Genomic DNA, 22096 nt, shown 5'->3' on the forward strand with positions numbered 1-22096 from the left:
CAGTCGTATAATGCAGGTCTATGGTCACTATCTGAAAGAGCATGCACAGAGTCCAAATTAAACAATTCCTCATCGTAAGTACACACTGATGGCCTAAGACACGAAACGAGCGGTTTGTGTGAGAAAACAAACAGTATTTATATCATTTTTACCTCTTGTACACTTTCCGGCGCTAGCGCAGACTAAGCCAGAACACGTCACACACCAGGAAGCGCGCGCGCCCTCAGATCATTTGGACGTGGTTGTGTAGAGGTAAAAACGATATAAATACTGTTCGTTTTTTTTCACACAAACCGCTTGTTTCGTGTCTTAGGCCATCAATGTGTACTTACGATGGGGAATTGTTTAATTTGGACTTCTCTGTGCATGCTCTTTGAGACAGTGACCACAGACCTGCATTATATGACTGACAGACAAGAACGGTTTGACTTAAAAATATCAAAATTGAAACTACTGCGGAAACAAAGACACCTACAACTTGGATGCCCTTGAGGTAAGCTAAAACATACCAAAATTTAATTTCAAAGTGAACTATCCCTTTAAGGGTATTGCCCCAGTGACAAGCTGTTTCACCCCTAAGGATACAATGCCTGCATATTTTCTGCTATGTGGAGCCAGTTTAGACAACTTCCGTTGTTACGATGTCTTAGAAGGCGGTTCCCTAAGCAGTCGGCTGGCAGCGAGGCAGCACACTAGGTTTTGGAACCGAACTAGAGAGTGAGAGACGTTCTCAAAACACACTTTGTGGGATAGTCGATTTCATTTCCATTAATATGCACAACATTTCATAGACATGCTGCTCACATTCAGAATCTTGAAATATAAATATGGCTTTTATTCAAAGTTCTGTGATATCACTTCAAAACACATTTCTACAAGTTTCAATTCAAACATGAGGAAACAACACAGTGTTGTCTTTTATCAGTTAAATATTATCCTAAACACTGATGTGCAATGTGGTATTATGGGATATAATATCAGAACTAGGCATAGAGTGTAGTCCAGAGGTCAAAGTTCAGTTGCAGGTTGGAGGGTTTCTTTAGTCCTTGTGGTTTTGGGTGAGGAACTGAAGTGAAGCCACTGGGCCAGCCAGACCAAACCTCTGAACGAATGCCTGCGGATCCCAGTTACCTAGAAAACAGCAGGGAAACCTCTCATTGCTCTTGATCATGACTGTAAAGTCTGCATGACAAACGTTTCTACACGACCCACTCCAACATCCTGTTTCAATAAGAAAATGAACACAGGAATAGAAAGATGCAAATTATTTCATGTCTTTCTTTCACATAAATGTGCCACATGATAAAAAAAAAAAAAAAAAAAAAAGTTTCCTAAAATGTATTTCATAATTAGTTTATGTAAATAAAATAAAAATAAAATGTTTGTTATTATTGCTGCTGTACATAAATCAATAAAACATTTATTGTACTATTATTATCACTACTGTTTTTAAGTCTTTATTGCTGTACATAAATCAATAACACATTATTATTATTATTGTCATTATTTTCTTTACTGTACATAAATCAATACAATTATTATTATTATTGTTTTTTGTTTCTTTTTTGCTGCACATAAATAAATCAATACATTTTTTGTTGTTATTGCTATTGTTTTTTATCAGTTTCCTTTTTGCTGTACATAAATCAATCAATCAAGACATTATTATTGTTATTTTTTGTTATTACTTTTTATTTGTTTCATATTTCCTATATATAAATAAATAAATACATATTTATAAATAAAGAACCATCATAGAGAAAAGTGTTTGGCACTATAATGGCCTTTATACTGATGCCTGACCTTTTGTCACAATAATCCAAATTCCACACAATGTCAGTTGATTCCTGTCTGCACTTATCACAGGTTCTCAGCGACTGAGCCACTCGGGCTAAACATTTCAATGTAGTTGTTACAAATGGTAAATGAACGTGTTTAATGGAGAATCTTGTAATGGCGCACGTGTCTCAGGGCCTTGGTGGGCTGTGAATCACTGCGAGCGTCTCATCTCGAAATAAAACACACAGCCTGTCACAGTGCTGGAGGTGGCAACATGAGAGAGAGCGTTTTGGCAGGACAACCAGATAAATACCAGACGTAACTCCGGCTGCTATGACAATATCACTTCTCCAAATCCGGCAATAATCACATTCCTAAAAGCAAATGTGAAATCACAATTTGGAATAAAGCGCCAACAAACTGCGTCCAAGACTGACAAATGTAAAGTTCTGAATTTGGAGGATCTTTAATTGCTGTTTGGTTAATATCAAGCGAATTGCAACGGGTGATATCTTTGTAAAACTAGATGAAGTCTATGAGATTTATTCAATAAATAATGTACTTTGAGCCTCCAGCCAATTAAAAGTCAATTGTAGAACAAAAGCAGATCAGCCACAATACCGTTTAATATCTACATTTCTTCCTCTATCAGCGTGCACTGGCGGAAATGCAGTCGTGGTGAGAAGGGAAACCCCGTCCATGCACACAGCAGAGCACCACATCCTGGAAACATCAATGTGAGTGTGTGTACACTTGTTTGTATGTTTGAATGCAAGTGGGTGTGAGAGTATGCAAGTGTGATTTTAAAGGAAAATGTCATAGTCGCTTCCCCCGCTGGTTGTGGCCACTTTATGGCTCACCAGACACTGTCTATGAACAACCGGTGTACCAGTCGACATGCATTTTTCCACATGCTTGAATCCAAAGCAATTTCAAGGTATGTAGACTTCAGCAAGTACCCTAGGAATTAAACTTGAGACCCACAAAATTGGATACTACACACTTAAAGGGAGAGTTCACCCAAAATGATCCCCATTTACCCTTGTGAAAAAGAAGTGCACTTGATTGTACCGAATCTAGTTAATTTCAAAAAGTGACCTAAATCTTGAATGCTTTAGCGCACAGACTTCAGTTTCGGTTCTTTGTAGAGACAGATTGTTGCTGAAAAAAGTTACAAAAGTGAAACTAAAAAATGAAAAATGAAAAATGCACAAAAATACTATTTTAAAATATTATATGAAATTTACTCTAAATTTACCATAAATCTAAACAACAGTAAGAATATGTTTGGGCGGAGTACCAAACGCTTCCACTAGATGAAATTAGTCTCCCATTCATTTCCTAATAAAAGTGCGACTATTCTTTTCCTAGACAATTGTTTTTACCTTTTCGCATAAATGTGTGTGTGTGTTCACACTGCAAGTGCCAAAACCTTTACCGAGTTTCACACCAGGCATTCTGATGAAGTAAAAAAAAATAAAAAAAAATACCTTAAATCATTTTCAGTAAAACATGACTGAAACATGACCAGCACCCCAGGGTTAAAAGTCTAATATGAATGAAATAGGCCACTTAAGTGTACTTTGTAATAATGGTGTCACGTTTATGTTCAGTTAGTTTCACTTTCATGGACTTTTAGTTTGTTTCTCTTCAGTCACGTTTCCCTTGTTCTTTCATTCATCACGGTAGTTTGTCATTAAGTTCATCAGCACGTGTGTTTAAGTTCGTCACCTTCACTCAGTGTGTGTCCGGTCTCGTTCATGTTAGCATCTGTGTTAGTTGTGTCTGTTGTCTTGAATCATCATCTTCTGCTTCTTCATCATCTGCCTGCACCTTGCTGACCAATGGCAAATTTAAAGTTTTCATTTTAGTGAGCCTTCAGACACATGTTTCAATAAAAATGACATTAAAGTATATTTGAGTTTATCATAAATACCTGACAGTACACTTTAACCATATTAAACCATCTTTAACCAAAGAAAATAGTTGTGCTTAAGTATATCATTTCCGCAACAGTGTGTACTTTATTCATATTTCGCCTTCATGTAGTTCCAAACCTGTATAACCGTCCTGTTTCTGCAGAACACAAAAGAAGATATATTGAAAATCATATCAAATCATGTCATATTTTTTGGACCCCACTGACTTTCATTATATGGACAAAAACAGTTGAATCATTCTTCAAAATATCTTCTTTTGTGTTCTACTCAACAAAGAAAAGTCATACGTTTGGAATGAGAGAATTACATTTTTTTGGGTGAGATATCCAAAAGTTAAGATTTTGTTCAGTGAAGATTTTTGCATAACTAGGTGAAAGTGATATAAAGTGCTGATTGTGAGATAGAGGTGTGTGTGTGTGTGTGTGTGTGTGTGTGTGAGTGAAAATCAAGTGTGCATATGACTCGTTGTGTGGTGTGTGTGAAGATGTTAGGTTCTCTCTAATTGAGTGTTAGAAATGGAGTAAAGTGACCCAGCATTATGAGGCCATGTGACCTTTTAGGCCTCTGAACCTGAGAACATGAGGAGATAATGTTCCGCCTCTGCAGATCATGATCCCTGTCTGACCCCACTACAGTCAGGGCATCTATCACACACACACACACCTCATGTGAGGAGCACCTGCAGGATTTTTTAATCTGAGGGTTTGCACAAATGTTGTTTTCATGTTCACATTTCAACTCTGAGAGGAGTTTAAATTTTCACTATAAAATGATCACAATTTTAACAGTAAACTACTGTAAAATGCTACAATAACAAACAGTTAATTAGTTAATGGTAAGTGCCCTTTACTCTATACAGTGAAAAACTGTAACAAATCGAATGGGAAATGTCATGTCATTCTACAGTAAAATACTGTTAAATTTACAGTTTTTGAAATTGACATTCTCAGATCTCCCTGTCACCTGTGTGATGCTTCAAATTTGATGTTTTTTCACTTATGTTTCTTATTAGATTGTTCTTATCAGTTATGTACATTAGGGTTTTATGTTACATCTTATGTTGCTAGATTGCATTCTTTTGGTGTTTTGTATTTGTGTGTATGACACTGTGCACCTGATATTAATATTTCCCTCAGCGTGTGGAAAAACCACTTGTGATGAACTTTTATCACTTTCTCTTCACTTCCTGTGTGTTTTGGTGGTTGTCAGTGTATTGTAAAGATACAAAAAAGGCTGGTATATTAACATAATATCAGTTCATTAAATACGCTTTTTATTGTAAATTTAAATTCAATCCATAAAATCTAAAATGTTACTACTGTATTTTCTATGGTAAAATAGATTTTTTGGACACACTTTAGTTTGGGGAACACATATTCAGCCTCAGTAAACTCCTAATTACTGTTTATTAATAGTTAGTCAGGTAGTTTTTAAGTTTAGGTGGATTAAGGGATGTAGAATATGATCATGCAGAATAAGACATTAATATGTGTTTTATGAGTATTAATAAACCGCCAATATCCTAGTAATATGCATGCTAATAAGCAACTAGTTAATAGTGAGAATTTGACCCTAAACTAAAGTGTAACCACCATTTTGCATTCATGTAACTATTACACATTTGAGACTCTTCACACCAAACCATCGATGAGAGAAGAATAAAGGTGTCTCTAGACACGCTTTACATGCTTTAAAACATGACACAAAGCAATGAAATGGTGTCTGTTCCACTGACTGAGAAACCGCTTCAGAAGATTCAGTGAGAGAGCGGCAAGAACAAATACGAATCGATTCAGACATCTTTGCAGATTCATTGAAAATATAGAACCGGCCTCAAAAGAATGATTCACTCACGTATGACTGGCATGGACGGAACCAGGAGAAGGTTTCTCAGGTCAGTCGATGCTGCACGTGACGTGCCACTAACCCAAAGACCTGTTTTATGGTCTGATCGGTTAGAATAGAAATAGCTCGACAGCAAGACAGCTGCTTTAATGTAACATTGATGTCTGCAGGACAAAAATATGTGGGATGAGTTTATACTATCCCTAAGTATGAGCAATAGTGTGCCGGCAAACGGCACTAATACAGACATCTTGATGAGGAGCACGGATCTCCCGCAACCGAACTGAATCACAAAAGCAATGAGTCACAACTCAACTATGTCTGCATTACGACAACGTGACATCAGTTCAATCCAGCGAGGAGGCAAGTGTTTTCTTGATCTGTTTATAAAAGCCCAGGCATCCTTCAGTGTATCCAGCTCACAGTTTATTCAGGACTCAGAAATAGGCCGGCGGGGAAGCCCCGATGTAAGCTGTGGTTAACTAGGGAAATAGCCCATCAGTTTGATCCTCCGCTGGTACTGGTAACAGCTCTCGATGCGATGTCATCATGGAGTCAAGGGGGCGGAGTGATTTACAAACGCCTCTAAAAATAGTGCGTCTCTGTGTGTTTGGGTTAATTCGGTCTCTTTCCACTCCTCAGTCTGTCGACTCATGGAAAACGGAGATAGGAAGTGGGGAGTGATGCGGCACTTTCTTCCTCTGCTCGACTCCACCCTTTCTTGTCTGTCTTTTGATTTGTGCAATACAGGAAACCAAGTCTTTATGCGGTAAGATGGCTTTGTTGCTTGAAAGAGCACTTTTCGTGAGGCGTACATGCAGTACGCGCTTGACAATGGAACTGGTGAGAATTAATATATTAATGTAACAAATTAAAGTCACTTTTTATTGGCAAACAATGGAGAAAATGAATAGAGAGCTAATGGGCTGATGGAAGGTCGAAGTAAGACAATATATTTTGCTGATCCTGGAACAACATTCCTGTCTGAAAACATAGTCCCTATCCCTAACCCTAGCCATAATTTATCCCTCAAATCAAAATGAAATGACAGGTGAATAACACTGATGTAGGAGCACCTAACCCTAACTGAAAGCCTAAACTTGACATAAACTGTGAACTTGGTTGTTGGTTCCAGGATCAATAAAGATGTTGTAGTTGGTGACGTAAACCGAACTGCTCACCAGGCCACGGCTCTTACATTGGCCAGGCTTTTTAACATTTAGTGGCTGAATAGTGTGCAATAATGTAAATTATTTAGTCCTGAATTCTGATTGAATAGGATTTCAGAAGTGCTAAAATAAACAATATAATATCAGCTGATAATGCAAATCACTTACTCTGCTGTTATCACTGCTCAGAAACCTTGAGACCAGATTTTAAGTTGAGTTCAGGGACTATATCACAATATTCACAATATTCTTATATCTTATATATATATATATATATATATATATATATATATATATATATATATATATATATATATATATATATATTTTTTTTTTTTTTTTTTTTTTTAAGAAACAAGACACTCAATACACTACTGTTCAAAAGTTTATTGAACGGTACATAGTGTTGAAAATTTATAGTAATATATTTTTGAAAGACGTCACATTAATATTAACATATTTCAAAATGTAATTTATTCCCATGGATGGATTTATTGTCACCTTTGATCAATTTAAAAAGTAATAAATCATACTGACCCCAAACATATGAACGGTAGTGTCGGATCTAAAACGTCCTTTAGCTGTGACAATTTAGCAAGACTCCTTTAACATTATTGCTTAATATTGTGTGTGTGTGTGTGTGTGTGTGTGTGTGTGTGTGTGTGTGACTGGTAAAGACTGGTATATTCTGCTATATGTGATGTGGGCATCACCCTGCCTGAAGCCTGTAATACTGACATGCTTGCAGGAGGTGTCTGTCTGTCTCTGTGTGTGTGTGTGTTTGTGAGAAAATATTCAGGAGTTCTTGCTAATGTATACAGAGCTAATGCTAATGTATACAGAGATTTGTTAAAAATGAATTCACTCCAGCATTGCTGACTCTCATTCTCAGTTTTCATCAGTCTCAATAGAAGAAAGGCTGTCAAATGAAAGGGGCTATAAACTTGTAGCATTTTATTAATGAGACCAATTATAATATTAGTCAAGGCTTCTAGAACCTAAAACCTTTGTAACACTAACAGTTTAATAATACATTTAAATAGGTATTTGTGACTCTGGAGGAGCCATTTTTGAATGGCTGTCCAAGAACCAGATTTCATCAAGACCAACATGTTCCTGCATGTTAATTCCAATTAACCAATCAGATTTGAGGGACAAGCTTACAGTTTATGTCAGGTTTAAGCTTACAACCAGTGTTAGGTGCTTCAACATCAGTGTTATTCACCTATCATTTCCCTATGATTTTAGGGATAACGTATGGGTATGGTTAGGTTTTGGGGTAGGGCCTACATTTTCGGAATGTTTTTCCAGGACTAACAAAATATGTTGACCCGGGAACGCATCTAACTCTGCAAAATCAGGACACCTGTCCAAGGCGTGTCCAAGGCGAAAGATGCTTTCCGGTGCAGTTACAGCATCCACCAGCAGGGGCTAATGCAACTTTCCAACATCTTGCTTTATTTTCACCAAATGAATGCGAATCGAGAGCGGGAAACCCACAGCAGGGGTCCAGTGTGCCGTTGCAGGTGCTATTGGACTGTACGGTGAAGCCGGTCAAGGAGTGTTTGATTAATGACTGAATCAGTTAGTGGGAGGAAGACTTGTGTGGGTCCATTACTACACAGCAGTGCTGCTAATGGTTTCAATTACATCCCAGTAACCAGTGCTGAGCTCACACATTTCTGCTGAAGTGGACTTCGAGCGCATGGCAGGAGTCTCGGTGAAAGTGCATGTGTCATCATGCAGAACTGAACAATGTCTTGGAGGAAAACGATACTTAATTAGCCCAGACCTTTTACAGTCACATGCCTCATTTCCAGGGGATTTCTAGGAAAGAATTGCACTTTTATACATCAAAACTTGATGGTTCACTAGGTAGTGCGCACACATCAAACACATCCATCTGCACTTAACTGGAGGTGGAGCGGAGAAGAAAGTATTCCTCGGCTTCCTTCATGTGGCCTGTTTATCCACCGAATGCCATTTAAAAGTAATTGTGCATTCTGATTAAATAAAATGTATGTAACGGTAACAAACCAAATTATGTTCATTCTACAAGCTGAGTGAAATTATAAAATATAATATTAATATAATACGTAAATGTAATACAATATTGTTCAAAGGTTTGGCGACAATAAGTATTTTTTTAAATCCAAGGCTGCATTTATTGTATCAAAAATACAGTAAAAGCAGTAATATTGTGAAATATTATTACAATTTAAAATAACTCTTTTCTATGTGAATATATAGTAAAATGTAATTTATTCCTGTGATCAAAGCTGAATTTTCAGCATTATTACTCCAGTCTTCAGTGTCACATGATCCTTCAGAAATCTAATATGATTATTTGATGCTCAAAAAACATTTCTTTATTATTAGCAATGTTCCAAAACCATGATGCATTTCTATTTTCAGGATTCTTTGATTAGAAAGTTCAAAAGAACAGCATTTATTTGAAATTGATTTTTAATATTATAAATGTCTTTACTGTCATGTTTGAGCAATTTAATGCATGCTTGTTGAATAAAATAATATTGATCCCGAAACCCCAAACGGTAGTGTACAGTACATATTAGGCGTTCTGCAGTAACGGAATGTAACACATTACTTTTAATAGTAACATTCTCGCCCACGCTGCATGATTTTGTGTCAACTAATGAGTAAGACACAAAGTTACTTTAACACAGATGGTGAAATATGAATGTCTTTTCACTTTTCCCCTTCCACAGCTATGTTATCACTCTCCCAGTCCTCCTTTCTCAACAAATATGAGTCAGTGTGAGTAGGCCATGATCTCTGAACTAACAGTGTCGAGCAGAGAAGTGCTGACTCTGAGATGCTGGACTGATTTCATTCTTTTGAAGTACTCACACTTCAAACACCAGCACTGTTGCCGCTCTTGACTTTCATTCCACTCTCATTGTCTTATGCGATGACGGCTCAGCTGTAGCTGTGGTTGGCAGTATAACCTCACTGATGGAGTGCAAAGATACAGAGTTCATAAAGTATAAACACATTTAGGGTCCTATCTTGCACCCAGCGCAATTGACTTTGTACACCGACGCATGTATCGTTCCTATTTTGCACCCGACGCACAGCGGACTTTTCCCTCCACAGACGCACGTCGGTAAATTAGGGAATGAACTTGCGATCCCCGGGGACGGTTCAACATAAAGAGGAGGCGTGTTCTGGCGCAAACGCTCCCTGGTGCTATTTTGCAGTTTCAGAAAACAATTCCGCCACTGACCAGGAAAAACCTAGTCTAAAGTCAGTGGTGCGTTATTCAGATGCTATTTTAAGGGCGCATGATGTTATGAAGCGTGTGCAGAACGCGCATACACTTTGCTTCTCTCATCTACACAGACGCAGTAGTTCCCATTTTTGCAAACCATACATAATTACAAGGAACAATATTACCACACGAGGGAAATCATTGTTGTGTCAATGAAGATGTGAAAAAATAGGCATAAATCTAGCTTACACATTTACCCAAATTTTTATACGCCTGTTTAACCGAAGCTAATTTGGGTGGGTTTCTCCATCCCCATACAGTGTCACTTTTCTGTGTTTTACGGCCCTGATGAAAACGTCGGTCTCCTCGACTGTGAACCGCTCCTGGTGGTTTTCCACCATGGAACAAGCGCGCCTGCTCTTAAAGGGAATGTGAGATGACGCTCTGATTGGTTTATTTCACGTTACGCCCAAACCACACCTATGAGTAATGAAGCTACTTCAGACCAACCCATTTTAGATTTGCGAGATCCGCCCACAAAGTTACTTGCGTTTCGCGCTTGAAAAATTAGAAAACAGCTCATTTATTCAAAAAAATTACATAAAAAGAATTCGGCTTGATTTGACATTTTTAGGTTGAGGGGTAGAAAATGGATAAACGGCTTTAATATTCGATTTTCACACGTGGGCGGGCATGAAACGCACCTTTCTGCTGATTGGTCAACCAAAGATCAACATGTGATCTTCCACAGTTTCGTGCAACAGCATAATAATCCTCCGCTGCTGGACGGATTCTTAAAGTGTTTATTATAAATAATCTCTCTCATCCAACACCCGGACCAAAGGTCCTTGCACACTGAATCCGACATTTTCGCACATTAAAAAATAAATACGATCTCACGTTGTGTCTGTAGTACACACTGCCTCCAAAACTTTCATTCGTCATAAAAAATTCGGATCGGGTTCAATTTTCTGTGTTTTTCGCATCCGTAGCAAGCATTTTGAGACGTGTTTTGACAATTCAGAGTCAACAAGCAAACGCCAAAATCCAGAACTGATTAGGATCAATTGGTTAATGGAAATTGGAGGTCTTCTTTTTAATATGTGGCTAACAAAGCATCAAACTGAGCCACTGTAATCCTGAAGTAAACTTTGAATCGTTCGGGATAATCCCGCAGCTCCTTGATAAAGTGGAACTCTACTTCCTCTCTATGCAATCTAAGGATTGGACAGACCCAATATTTCCTCTTTCTTTTTCTCTTTTTAAGAAGAGAGAGAGGACAACAAAATCATCCTCACTGCTTGAAGACTCCGTTTTGTATTGTTTTGTGATTTTTTTCCCGCAACGGATTGTTTAATATGCATCAGACTCAGTGTGCAAGGTTTCTGTGCGTGACGAATTTTTTAGGATGGCGAATACGAAAAGACGCATATGAAAATGTGCAAGGACCTTAAGGAATGCTTTGACACAAATCGCACTGGGAAGGGCCTAAAGGGCTTTCTTCTCTATAGACATGGGTTCGCCAGAGAAATATTAGCTGATTTTTTTCAGAAATATTGATGTAGGTTATCTCACATCTGCACCCACATTACCCATCAGCCTACTTCTTTGGCACACCACTGATTTTATTTAGCTGTAACTATCACAATCTGTGTGTCAAAGCTGTGTGACCCACTTGACAGCACGGAGCAGATGATTTTATGTTGTAGCGAAGCGCAGACCAGTATCGATTTAAGTGTAAATATGCAGCAGTCATAACTTTTAGTTTAGCAGCACTCTGAGTTTTGAACAAGGGAAGTTGAAATATGATAGATATGAAAATATATACATGACATTATTTTGTATCAATGTCAGTTTACAATCATGGCACATCAATTGTTTTTGGTTGTTTTTCTATTCGTTTTTTGTAGTTGTTTTGTTATGTACAGTTAGTAAATGTATAATGCCATGAATAGCTGTGTGCCATTCTAAAACAGCATCACATACTTTAATAAAAAGTTCACAAGTTCATGATCTTTCAATTCACAACTCATGTCACACAGGTAAAGCATCTAAATGAAAGAAGGGCTCCCACACACTCAACGATGAGAGAGACAGTAAAAATATCCCTCTCTCTGAGACAACTCCACCGGCAGCGTGTGTGTGTGTGTGTGGGCAGCGTGAGTGTGGGTGGGAGGGTGTTTAGGGAGAGTACAAAGTAGTGGGTTGTACGCCCTGTGTTTGAGTCTGAAGGCCAGCGTGTGAACAGACGCCGTCGTGCCAGCTGGCAGCTCGAGGACGCCGGGCACTACGTGCCCATTTGCCACCTCCGCTTGGCTTGACCCGTGGCCTGTGAAACCCCTGGCACCGAAACGGCCATTGAGAAGAATACGGGACACAGAGGAGGCGTGGGGATTCCCCACCAACACACTTTTCTCATGCCCACTGCCGCCCGCATGCCATCCAATGCCAATTGTGTAACAACCAGCTGTCACTGTCCTTTCCGTGACCCACATTTTTCTTTCTACCCACCCACACACACACACACACACACACACACACACACACACACACACACACAAGCCCGGCCCTGAAGTCTGTACGGCACCTCTCCCTGTACGCTTGAAGATCAAAGCTGAGACTGAAATTGAGTTGAGCTCAGCATCAGGGGAAATGGAGTATCACCATTAGAGCGCTGTGTGTCGAGAGAAGAGTCGGGGAAGTGGAAAATGATCATTAGATGTCTCCACACCCACAGTCAAATGCTCCAAGCCCTCCAATTAGATCAATTAGTCAATCAATGTCAGCAGAACATGAAAGATGGGTACCGGTTACAGGCCACACGCAAATGAAACGCACGTTTGTAGTTGAGAGACCGCTACATGGGCGCAGAAACGCTCTGTATTAAAGAAATGCTTTACCCTAAAATGAAAATTAAAGGGTTAGGGATTATAGTTTATAAAGTTTTAAATATGGATATTTTTCTTACAAAAACACATCACTTCACTTCAGAAGGCCTTTATTAACCCCTGGATTACTTTTATGATGGATGGATAGATACACTTTTTGGGCTTCAAAATCCAAGTTACCATTCACTCCCATTATAAAACTGGGAAGAGCCAGGATATTTTTTTTAATATAACTCTGATTGTGTGGCTGATAGAAGAAAGTCATATACACCTAGGATGGCTTGAGGGTGAGTAAATTATGGGTTAACTAACCCTTTAAGTCATAATTTACTCACCCTGGTGTTGTTCTAATGTAGTATGTCCTTATTCCTTTTATGGACAACAAAAGGAGAATTTTGTAAAAAATTTGCTTGTCCATATAATGGCAGTGAATAGCATCAAGCATCAAGCTTTTTTAAAAAAGATGGTAAAGTATCACAGAATGATCCCATGCAACACATGTCATATATTCCAAGGATTTCGTGAAAAACAAACCAAAATTTTACGTATTATTTAATGAAATTCTTGACCTTGGCCGTTGGTCTTCTGTGCACTACACGAAGTGCAGACTCTATTAGTGCCGCAGCTCACTTTGACTCACCCAGAAAAAGCACACAAGTTGTGAGAAATCAAGACTAATAAATACATGACATGAAATAAAATGCCTATAAATCACAAAAAAGTATCTGTGTACTTTCTCTACTAAGTCAAATAACCCAACTGAGTCAAAAATAGTCTTTATTTCAGTAAACAAAACACAGCAAAACACAGGAGAACGCTGGAGATACCTAACGCATACCACACCTAATGCGTAGAAACAAACAAGGGCATAATTAGTACCCAAAGAAAACCAAAACTAAACAGAGCAGGAAACAGGAACTAAAGGAAACACAACAGAATGTCAAAATAAGAGTCCACATAACAGAACATTTAAATCAATAACATAACTGAATATTCGTTTACTATTGGTCATGCATATTATTAATAATAACTTCAGTTACGTTGGCACAAAACTAGTACTGCATTATTTGTGCTAGAAACATGAACATACCTCAAATTGTGCGGTTTGTTTGTTGAGGTGTGCTATTTCTGTTCTAAGCAATCAGAATTAAGGCCCGTTCACACCAAGGATGATAGCTATAATATATATCGTTCTACATCTAACAGAGTAGCAGATTTCACAACACCGCTGGAATCATTTTCAGAGCGATTATTTTCCAGCTGATAAATGATAAAACATTGACAGAAAACATACAAAAATATCTCTCACTTAATTACGTTTTTGACTTGAGCCAGTAAAAAAAAAACCTTCCAAAACACACTAGCAACCACACACAGGACTAGAACGACCCATATTTTCTGCAAAGATCTGACATCATGTCCTTCTAGTCAATGAGACAAAAGGATCAATTATCTCTGGTAGATTGCAGATGAAAACAAAGACCGCTGAGCAGGAAAACTGAGGAGTATTATGGCTAGTATGCATTATGCATGGAGAGTGATTGTAATATCTTCTAATTCCACTTTTTAGGGCTGATATAAAGAGACTGTTGCAACAATTTGATCAGAATACAATACACATACAGGAAATGACTCGAGGGGTCCGCTGATGACATCATTTTGGCCTGATCAGAGCCAATGAAAAATACTAATGAGAAAATGATTAGGAAATCAAATTAGGCATCAAGATAACAATATATATTTTGGCCAAATCAGACGGGATTAGAACATGGGCTGGACAAAAATCATTAATTATTTGTTTTCCTGTTTTAGTTTCAAATAGTGTGATGCTTCATTTGACTCTTATTTTATTAAAACAACATTTTAAAGAGGCCACTGCTTTTAATCCATGTAAATCAATGTCATGTTAGCACGAGTTCCAGTCTGCCTCATGTCCTGATCCCGTTAGAGATACTATGTTTAATAAAGGCAAACGGCCATCAAACTAAATGGCCTGGCAGTTAGCATGTAGCTGTGGTGCTCATGTGAGCAAAGCATGTTCAAATTCAACTCAACATTTCCAAAGCCCATTTCAATTTACAAATTATTTTCTGTTCTTTCTACTTTCCTTCCAATAAATCAAGCCAAGAAAAATGAAGGGGAAAAAAAGCCTTTGTCTTCATTGTTTTGTTTTGGTTTTCTTCACAATCACCTTAACTTAATTAGCGAATTGTTCCCTCTAACAGAACCAATCACGGGGGAACAGACTTTTCTCTGTGCAGTGAAAGTAAAAGTTGGACAAAAAAAAAAAAAAAAACCTATAACCATTACACCATATCTTAACCATAAGTGACTCGATAAGAACAATCGATAAGTCATTAAGGGTGTAAAATACTCATTTTATTTGATTACTATACTTAAGTATTATTTTGGTGAATTTTGTACTTTACTCAAAGGCAAAATTCAACTGAATATTTGTTCTTTTACTTAATTGTATTTTTAAAGAAAAATATAGCACTTTTTACTGAAAACATGAATAAAACCTTCTGAATCAGTCAAAATCCCTCCACATACTAACATTAAATATCTATGAATTTACTGTTTAAATACATGTTGTTCTGGAAAATGTAAAATTTTACTACTGAGTCTGCATGTATGTATCACATGGTTAAGTACATAGTAATTAAGACCACCTAATATAAAGTGCGACCAAACACTTTAGTTCATTCACTTTGCATAGAAACAAAGACTGCTTTTATTTTTGCTAGGTTACTTTTACTCTTTTTAATACTTAAGTACAACTTTTTTTTACTTTCACTCAAGTATGTTTTTGTCTAGATACTTGGACTTAATTCAGTAAACGTTAATTCAGTATAATTTTCAAGTTTTATATTTTATAAGCAACAGAATTTTTGTCAATAGTTTAGTTTCTACTTATATTTTTTTGTGCTGGGTAGTCCCGCCCATTGTCAAATCTCATTGGTTTAAAAATCGACTCCACATAATTATCCATTAAATATATATTTAATGCAAATCTTATGATTGGTTGATTGTAATGCCGTGCAGCAATTTCACTTTCAGTGTAGATAGACAAATGACACTTGAAACTTGGTGCAGTACATCTGGTTACGTGACGTCAGAGATCCACAGGTAGACTTATTACGTTATGTTTTGACTGAGATTATAGACCTTTTGTAGCTCCACCCTTTTTCAGCGCCGCGCTCGTTGTGTCCTGTCTTCCGGTTTGTATTTCCACAGCGTGAAGGAAAGATCTTACGAATTTATGAATGATCCCCTCGTTTTAAAACCTTCCCGGTCTATTGCCATTTGTTATGCCATTTGTTATGTATCCGCTTCAAACAATACAATGCTCATGATAACGTTCGCTTACTCAAAAATAAGTAAAACCACTTCACCAGCTAATTACTCTTCGACAGTGATGCCACAGAGCTACCGCAAAAAAGGAAGTTCAAAGACAAAATTCGGAAGACTTGTTTCTCTGGCGCATATGGTCTATAGTAGCTTATGCACCAATAAATAGTTCTGCCCTATAGCGGTGGAAGGGCAGGTGTATGATGCTGGATACACACTGATACACAGTTCCCAAAGCAGACACACCAAATGCATTTCCATTTCCGCTATTAAATTGGCTCACTTAAGTCTGATAAGCTTTGGAAACTGTCTTGTCTTGGCTCTCAAAGATCAAACACTTCCTATAATTCATAAGGCCATCTGTACAGGAAGCCACATATGCAGCTGAAACCAACAGAACCTTTCAATAGGTACAGAGACCAATGGAAAAACATAATTAGTAATAAAGAGAACTAGTTCAAGTAGTGACTGGTACAAGTGCTGAATGTGACGAATGGTGTAATATGACAAATGCGACTTAATGCAATTTGCTGTTTTTGTACCAAGATGTTTGCTGCTATCAGGACAGCCGTGGTCATCATAAGCCATATAACAAGAGAAGAATAATTGGATCATGTCGGTAATGGGAGCAGTTCATAGTCTCTGTAATTGTGTGAATTGCATTTTTTATTTTGAAAAGCAATATAATAATAATAGCATGTCATGTGCAGAAATGTAACAAGTAGGAATATATTAGTGTGTGTGTATTTAGTCTTCAGTGTTATTGGCACTTTTCAATTCACCTCTTTTATGCGATCAATCATTCAGATATAAATGTTAAATTACAGAGCAATTACATAAAATATAAATTAGAGGGAAATGTCAATGTCTTGCTCTGTGGTATTTGTCATTTCATGTCGAGATTTTAATTACAAGTTATGCTGAATGGCAAGACCGATATTTTCAGGAAAATCAAAAATAGGTGGCCGCACAGTATGCAAGTGTTTGTGTGTATGCTTTAGATGTGTATTTAAACTTATGTGTATTGAAAGGATAGTTCACCCAAAAATCTAAACCCATATTAACTTTTTTCAGTCCCACTTTAGTTTACATGCACTTATAATGCACTTATTGTGTACATGCATTGTACATGTCTGTATTGACATCTGTAATTTCACACTGTTGACCCTTGACTTACCCCTTAACCCACCCTTAAACCTATACCACCAAACCGGTCCTAACCTTACCCATATCCCACCTCAACAGCAGTGGTTTTTGCAAAGTGTTTTGCAACACATGAACACAATAAATACACTGTACCTTTTTATTTCTATGTACACAGTAGTTAAAGACACCTAATATAAAGTATGACCCTTTTTTCTTCAGTGGAGCACAAAAGCAGAAATGTATCGCAATGTTCATGCTGCTAGTTTCCATGAAATTAAATCATAAGGTGACCTAGGGCTGTCAAGCTCCACAGAAACACCATAAAAATCACCCATAAACGTCATGCATTATATAAAGGAAGGTTTGGATTGACTTGAGGGTGAGTAAATGATCCCATACTCCTCATTTCTGGGTGAACTATCACTTTAAAACCCATACACACAGTGTGTTGAAGCTAAACCCATTCCAGCGTCTGTGTGATTACCCAGTGAGCTCTTCTCCTGTGAGCTGAGGGACAAGGTCTGGTCTTCAGGCTGCTCAAACACAAGGAACTGGTAGCGGTGGAGCCCAGTGCCTTGAGGTGGAGTGGGGCGGGTGTATGCTAATGAGGAAAAACAAGCACACATCTGTTTTAGAGCTCCAGCTAGAATCTGTTTTCAAATGGTTTATGTTACAGCTCAGAACAGAAAACTAGACTTTAACGTTTTCTGAAGAACATGAGAGCGGTGCTTGTCCATGCAAAACTCGACACTAGCATGCTAGAGTGGATACTAGGGTACGTCCAGCCTAAGGCCTTGTTTACACCTGGTATTCAGAAGTGTTTTGGTCGATCGGATCACAAGTAGACGAGGGAGACACATTCCCATTACAACTGGTGTTTTAATCCGTCTCTTAGTTAACATTAACTTAATTAACATACAGAGCAGCAGCTTTAGTTTCTGCTCAAGACCAGCCGAACCCTGTGAGTGTGTGTTAGAAATCAGGATTGGTGAGAGAACATTGTGCTTGGTAAGTTTTCTGTCTTCAAACTAAACTTGGGTCAGCAGACGTCAAAGTTTAAATACCGTCTGGCTAGAGCTCTTCCCATGTTTACGCATTAGGTCAGTAGGCGGAGAGTAGGAGGTCTTTTGTGGCTGTTCGAACACATTTGACCACATGAGCGTTTACACTAGGAAAGCAATCCGGTCGAATGAGTTTTCAACTACCTCTGGAAGTGGTATTTTAGACCCGTTTACTCCTGCATTTAGGCTCGTCCACTTGTGATCCGATCGACCAAAACGCATCTTAATACCAGGTGTAAAGGTTGCGCAGAAACACTGGAAAAATAATGTAAAATGTGTTTAGTGATCAGAATTTCTTTCTGTCCAAAAGGTTTTTTTTTTTTTAAGAAATCAATACTTTTGTTCAGCAACCAAGCACAATGTTCTCTCATCATTCCTGATTTCTAACACACACTCACAGTGTTCGGCGTGATCTTACGGCTGCAGAGCAGAAATGAAAGCTGATGCTCTCTGTGTGTTTTTCCATTGTCTCCAGTCGCGTTATTATGCAAATTGCGCAAGCTTATTTTGTCCATTAGATCGAAAGTTCTGAAAACGCATACATTTACGCACCCATAGACCCTCCCCTCGAAGAAATCAGGACAGAAGTGTTTGAAAGTGGACAGAAGAGACGGATTAAAACACCAGGTGTAACGGGAATGTGTTTCCCTCATCCTCTTGTTATCCGATCGACCAAAACGCATCTTAATACCAGGTGTAAACAAGGCCTTAGAAAAAAATAGCTATTGTTTTAATTATAACTAAATGTTTATTTAGTCAGTCTATCATTGTTAAATGATTTAATTTTGCTAAACCCACCCCTCACTGGTTTGTAAAAACAAAAACTCTGTTTTGTCACTTTGCATGTCAGTCAGAGGATCTCTTCTTTTCTGAGTGGGCGGTTCTTGGCCAGAATAAGCTGCAATGTGGACTTGACATTTTGCCATTTATTCAAAGGTCTGGCTACTCAAGACTAAAAGGTCCCAAGTTTAATATTTAGGATTAGAGGCTAGTTTAACTCCAAATGTGCAATTGTAATATTCAAAACAATTTTTATTTGATTTTTTTGTAGACGACTCTCACCGGATAGTTCGATGCCTCTGACATCTCCCGTCTTGAACGCTTCCCCCTGCAGAAAGACACATGAGAGAAAGAGGGTGCTTAAAGCACAAAGACACTGTTGTACATGCGCCATTGTCTCGTGTTCTATGCTTCTGAATTAAAACAATGCGAGCCTGGGGACGTGTTGCGATTTCCTCCTTCATTCATCACCCGAGGGCCACAGAACCACAGCTTAACTGCAGCTCGGAGCCTCCAGGACCCTGACCTAACCAGGCTTAGATGTGTCGATGTCGGCCCCGCGCGGGACCTGCCATATTTAATATCCTGAGACAAAGCCAATTCCCAGGCAAATTAAGTGAGTGACTGGATTTCAGAATAGCAAATTCCCATATTATTAATTGTATATTAAGTTTTCGTTGCCTAGGAACAGAGATTCACGCTGAGCTTTCTATGAGTTGAGGTTTTTTTTTTCTCCCTCCCCCAAAGGGCACTCCTATATTTGCTGTTTTAAACCCATATCCTTAAGCAGATTTAATGCTGCACAGTTTCACTGTAAATAGCCCACTGGAATATTTAGCTGATAGATCTGATTCCTCTGTGCTGAAGCTGTGGATTACAGTAGTTTTGAGTGCTTTGCTTCGTACAGTAGCCCTGTGAGATAAAGCACTTAAAAAAGATGAAGAAACATACGGTAGTGGAAAAAAAAAAAAAAAAAAGTTTGTGCTCAAAACCTATTTATAATGGGAAGTCCCCACTTATAAATGCCTTTCATGGTTTGTCAGAGTGTCAGCACTCTGCTATTGTCAATCAAGCAGACCCTGCCATTGAAACACACTACTCTCCATCACCCCCTACAGGACCATAGAGGTACTGTCCTGATCACCTTTAGGTGGGTTAAGGATCCAATAAATAGGGTATAGCACTAAACACATGGTAATTAATGTAGGAATATTCAATATTATTTTCTGCATTTGTACAAAAACAACCAAAAGAAAAACAAAATTGAAGTGCTTCAAGAGTCAAAACCGTGTAAAAATGTATTCCTAAAGTTATACTTATTTATTCAAAACTCATTAAGATTTCATGTCACCGTGAAAAGCATTCCATTTTACATTTTACAAGTGAAAAATTAGACGAAATGTAGGATGGACTAAGTTATATCTATAATCGACTCGAGGGGAGGGGTAAATTAAAACTAAAACAATTTGGTCTTTTCATAAGCAGAGCAAGTTAATATATTTTTGAATACTTCTTTTCCCATTGGAATAAAATGCACTGATTAATCATGCAAACATAAAAAAAGTGCCAAACATGAAAACATAAAGATGACAGAGCTATGGTCTAACTACATCTGCACACAAATATGAATTGTATGTCACCTTACACATGTTGCACAGTGAACTTCTGGAAATGAGACACGGTGCGGAGACAGTCAAAGACAATTAGTTTCACGAAGCCGCTTTGCTTCATTTGCAACAATTACATTTAAAGTAAGAGACGGCTTTATTTAGACATTCCGAAGAGTTGCGTGTTCTAGAGCCCCGTCGTCATGGCAACAGGCCGTCAACAGTGCTGGGAGGGTGAAACGCTCTTTTTTGGTTTCCCACTTGGTCTGGTTGAGATATTCGCACTCGCCCCATTGCAGAAAATCAACGCTCCTTTGTGCTGATGTATTTTGGGGAGAGTGATATTCACACTTTGCAACAAGCAAAGAAATATTCAACATCAGTGAACTGATGGGCATATTGCGCACAGATGGCAGCATACTAGCGCGTAGAGCCATTTTAGGATGCCGATCATCATTAAAAACCTGTTGCATTTTAGAGCATTACAACCTAAGAGAGATCCCTGGGGATGTTTGAGACTGAAATTGGAGATTTTGTGCAGCCAGAATGTGTCTGACCCCCTTTAGCCTCTAGGCAGTGGAGTGGAGGGATCTCTGGGAAAGAGTCACACCTATTTTTCATGACATTTACACCTGAGGACCAGCGTTCCTTGTGAGAGGCGATGTAGGCGTAACTGCAAATGCTTACAATTTGAGTGAATGTATTGGGGTTTATTGTTAGAGGAATTCAGATCAGCTCTACTGTCAAATTTCATCAACTGTTGACAGCTTAGATGGGCCCTTTTGTTCAGCGAAGTATGACAAACATGGATGCTCCGAGGACTTGAGAGGGTGAATGTTCTGTCATTTAATCACCCACATGCCATTAAAAAACATGTATGAAACCTTTTTCTTAAGAGAAACAGAAAAGGAGAATATTTGATGAATATCCTGGTGGCTCTTTCCATTTATTAAAAGTCGAAGGGGGCTCGGGCAAATAAGCTTAAAAAAAAAAAATGTATAGGGTAATTTGAATATTTTTTTATTTGTTATTTTTTTTACATTCTGTTTTAATGGTTAAATGAAATAAAATGAAATCACGTTTTCTCTGAATTTTAACAAATTTGTAGCGCTATATGAAATCTGTTTTTTTTTTTATTCAGTATTATTTTTCCCATTTCATTATTTTTGAATTCGATTCTAATTGTTTAATTAAATTTTGATAATCAAAATGCATGTCTAATCAATTAAATTCATAACACTACGTTTATTATTTTTTAACAATAATACGGCCCTATGAAATGTTTAATTTTGTCGGAA

General features: G+C 37.9%; 1 protein-coding gene across 4 annotated transcripts in view; it reads right to left on the reverse strand.

Moving 5' to 3' along the window:
* Positions 1–750: 750 nt before the first annotated feature.
* Positions 751–22096, reverse strand: part of pebp4 (phosphatidylethanolamine binding protein 4) — a 123029-nt gene continuing 101683 nt past the window's right edge. For 2 of the 4 annotated variants that reach the window (XM_079896237.1, XM_079896234.1), the window contains 3 exons: positions 19474–19519; positions 17835–17951; positions 751–1131 (listed from right to left, as the gene is read on the reverse strand). In XM_079896237.1, coding sequence (XP_079752363.1) covers positions 1040–1131; positions 17835–17951; positions 19474–19519 — 255 coding nt within the window. In that variant the 3' untranslated portion in view covers positions 751–1039. Of the gene's footprint in view, positions 1132–3510; positions 3617–17834; positions 17952–19473; positions 19520–22096 lie in introns of those variants that run through there. The other 2 variants (XM_079896235.1, XM_079896236.1) reach the window with 2 other exon arrangements.

Source organism: Squalius cephalus (assembly GCF_949319135.1).
Source record: "Squalius cephalus genome assembly, chromosome: 16".
In the NCBI taxonomy this organism is placed as follows: Eukaryota; Metazoa; Chordata; class Actinopteri; order Cypriniformes; family Leuciscidae; genus Squalius; species Squalius cephalus.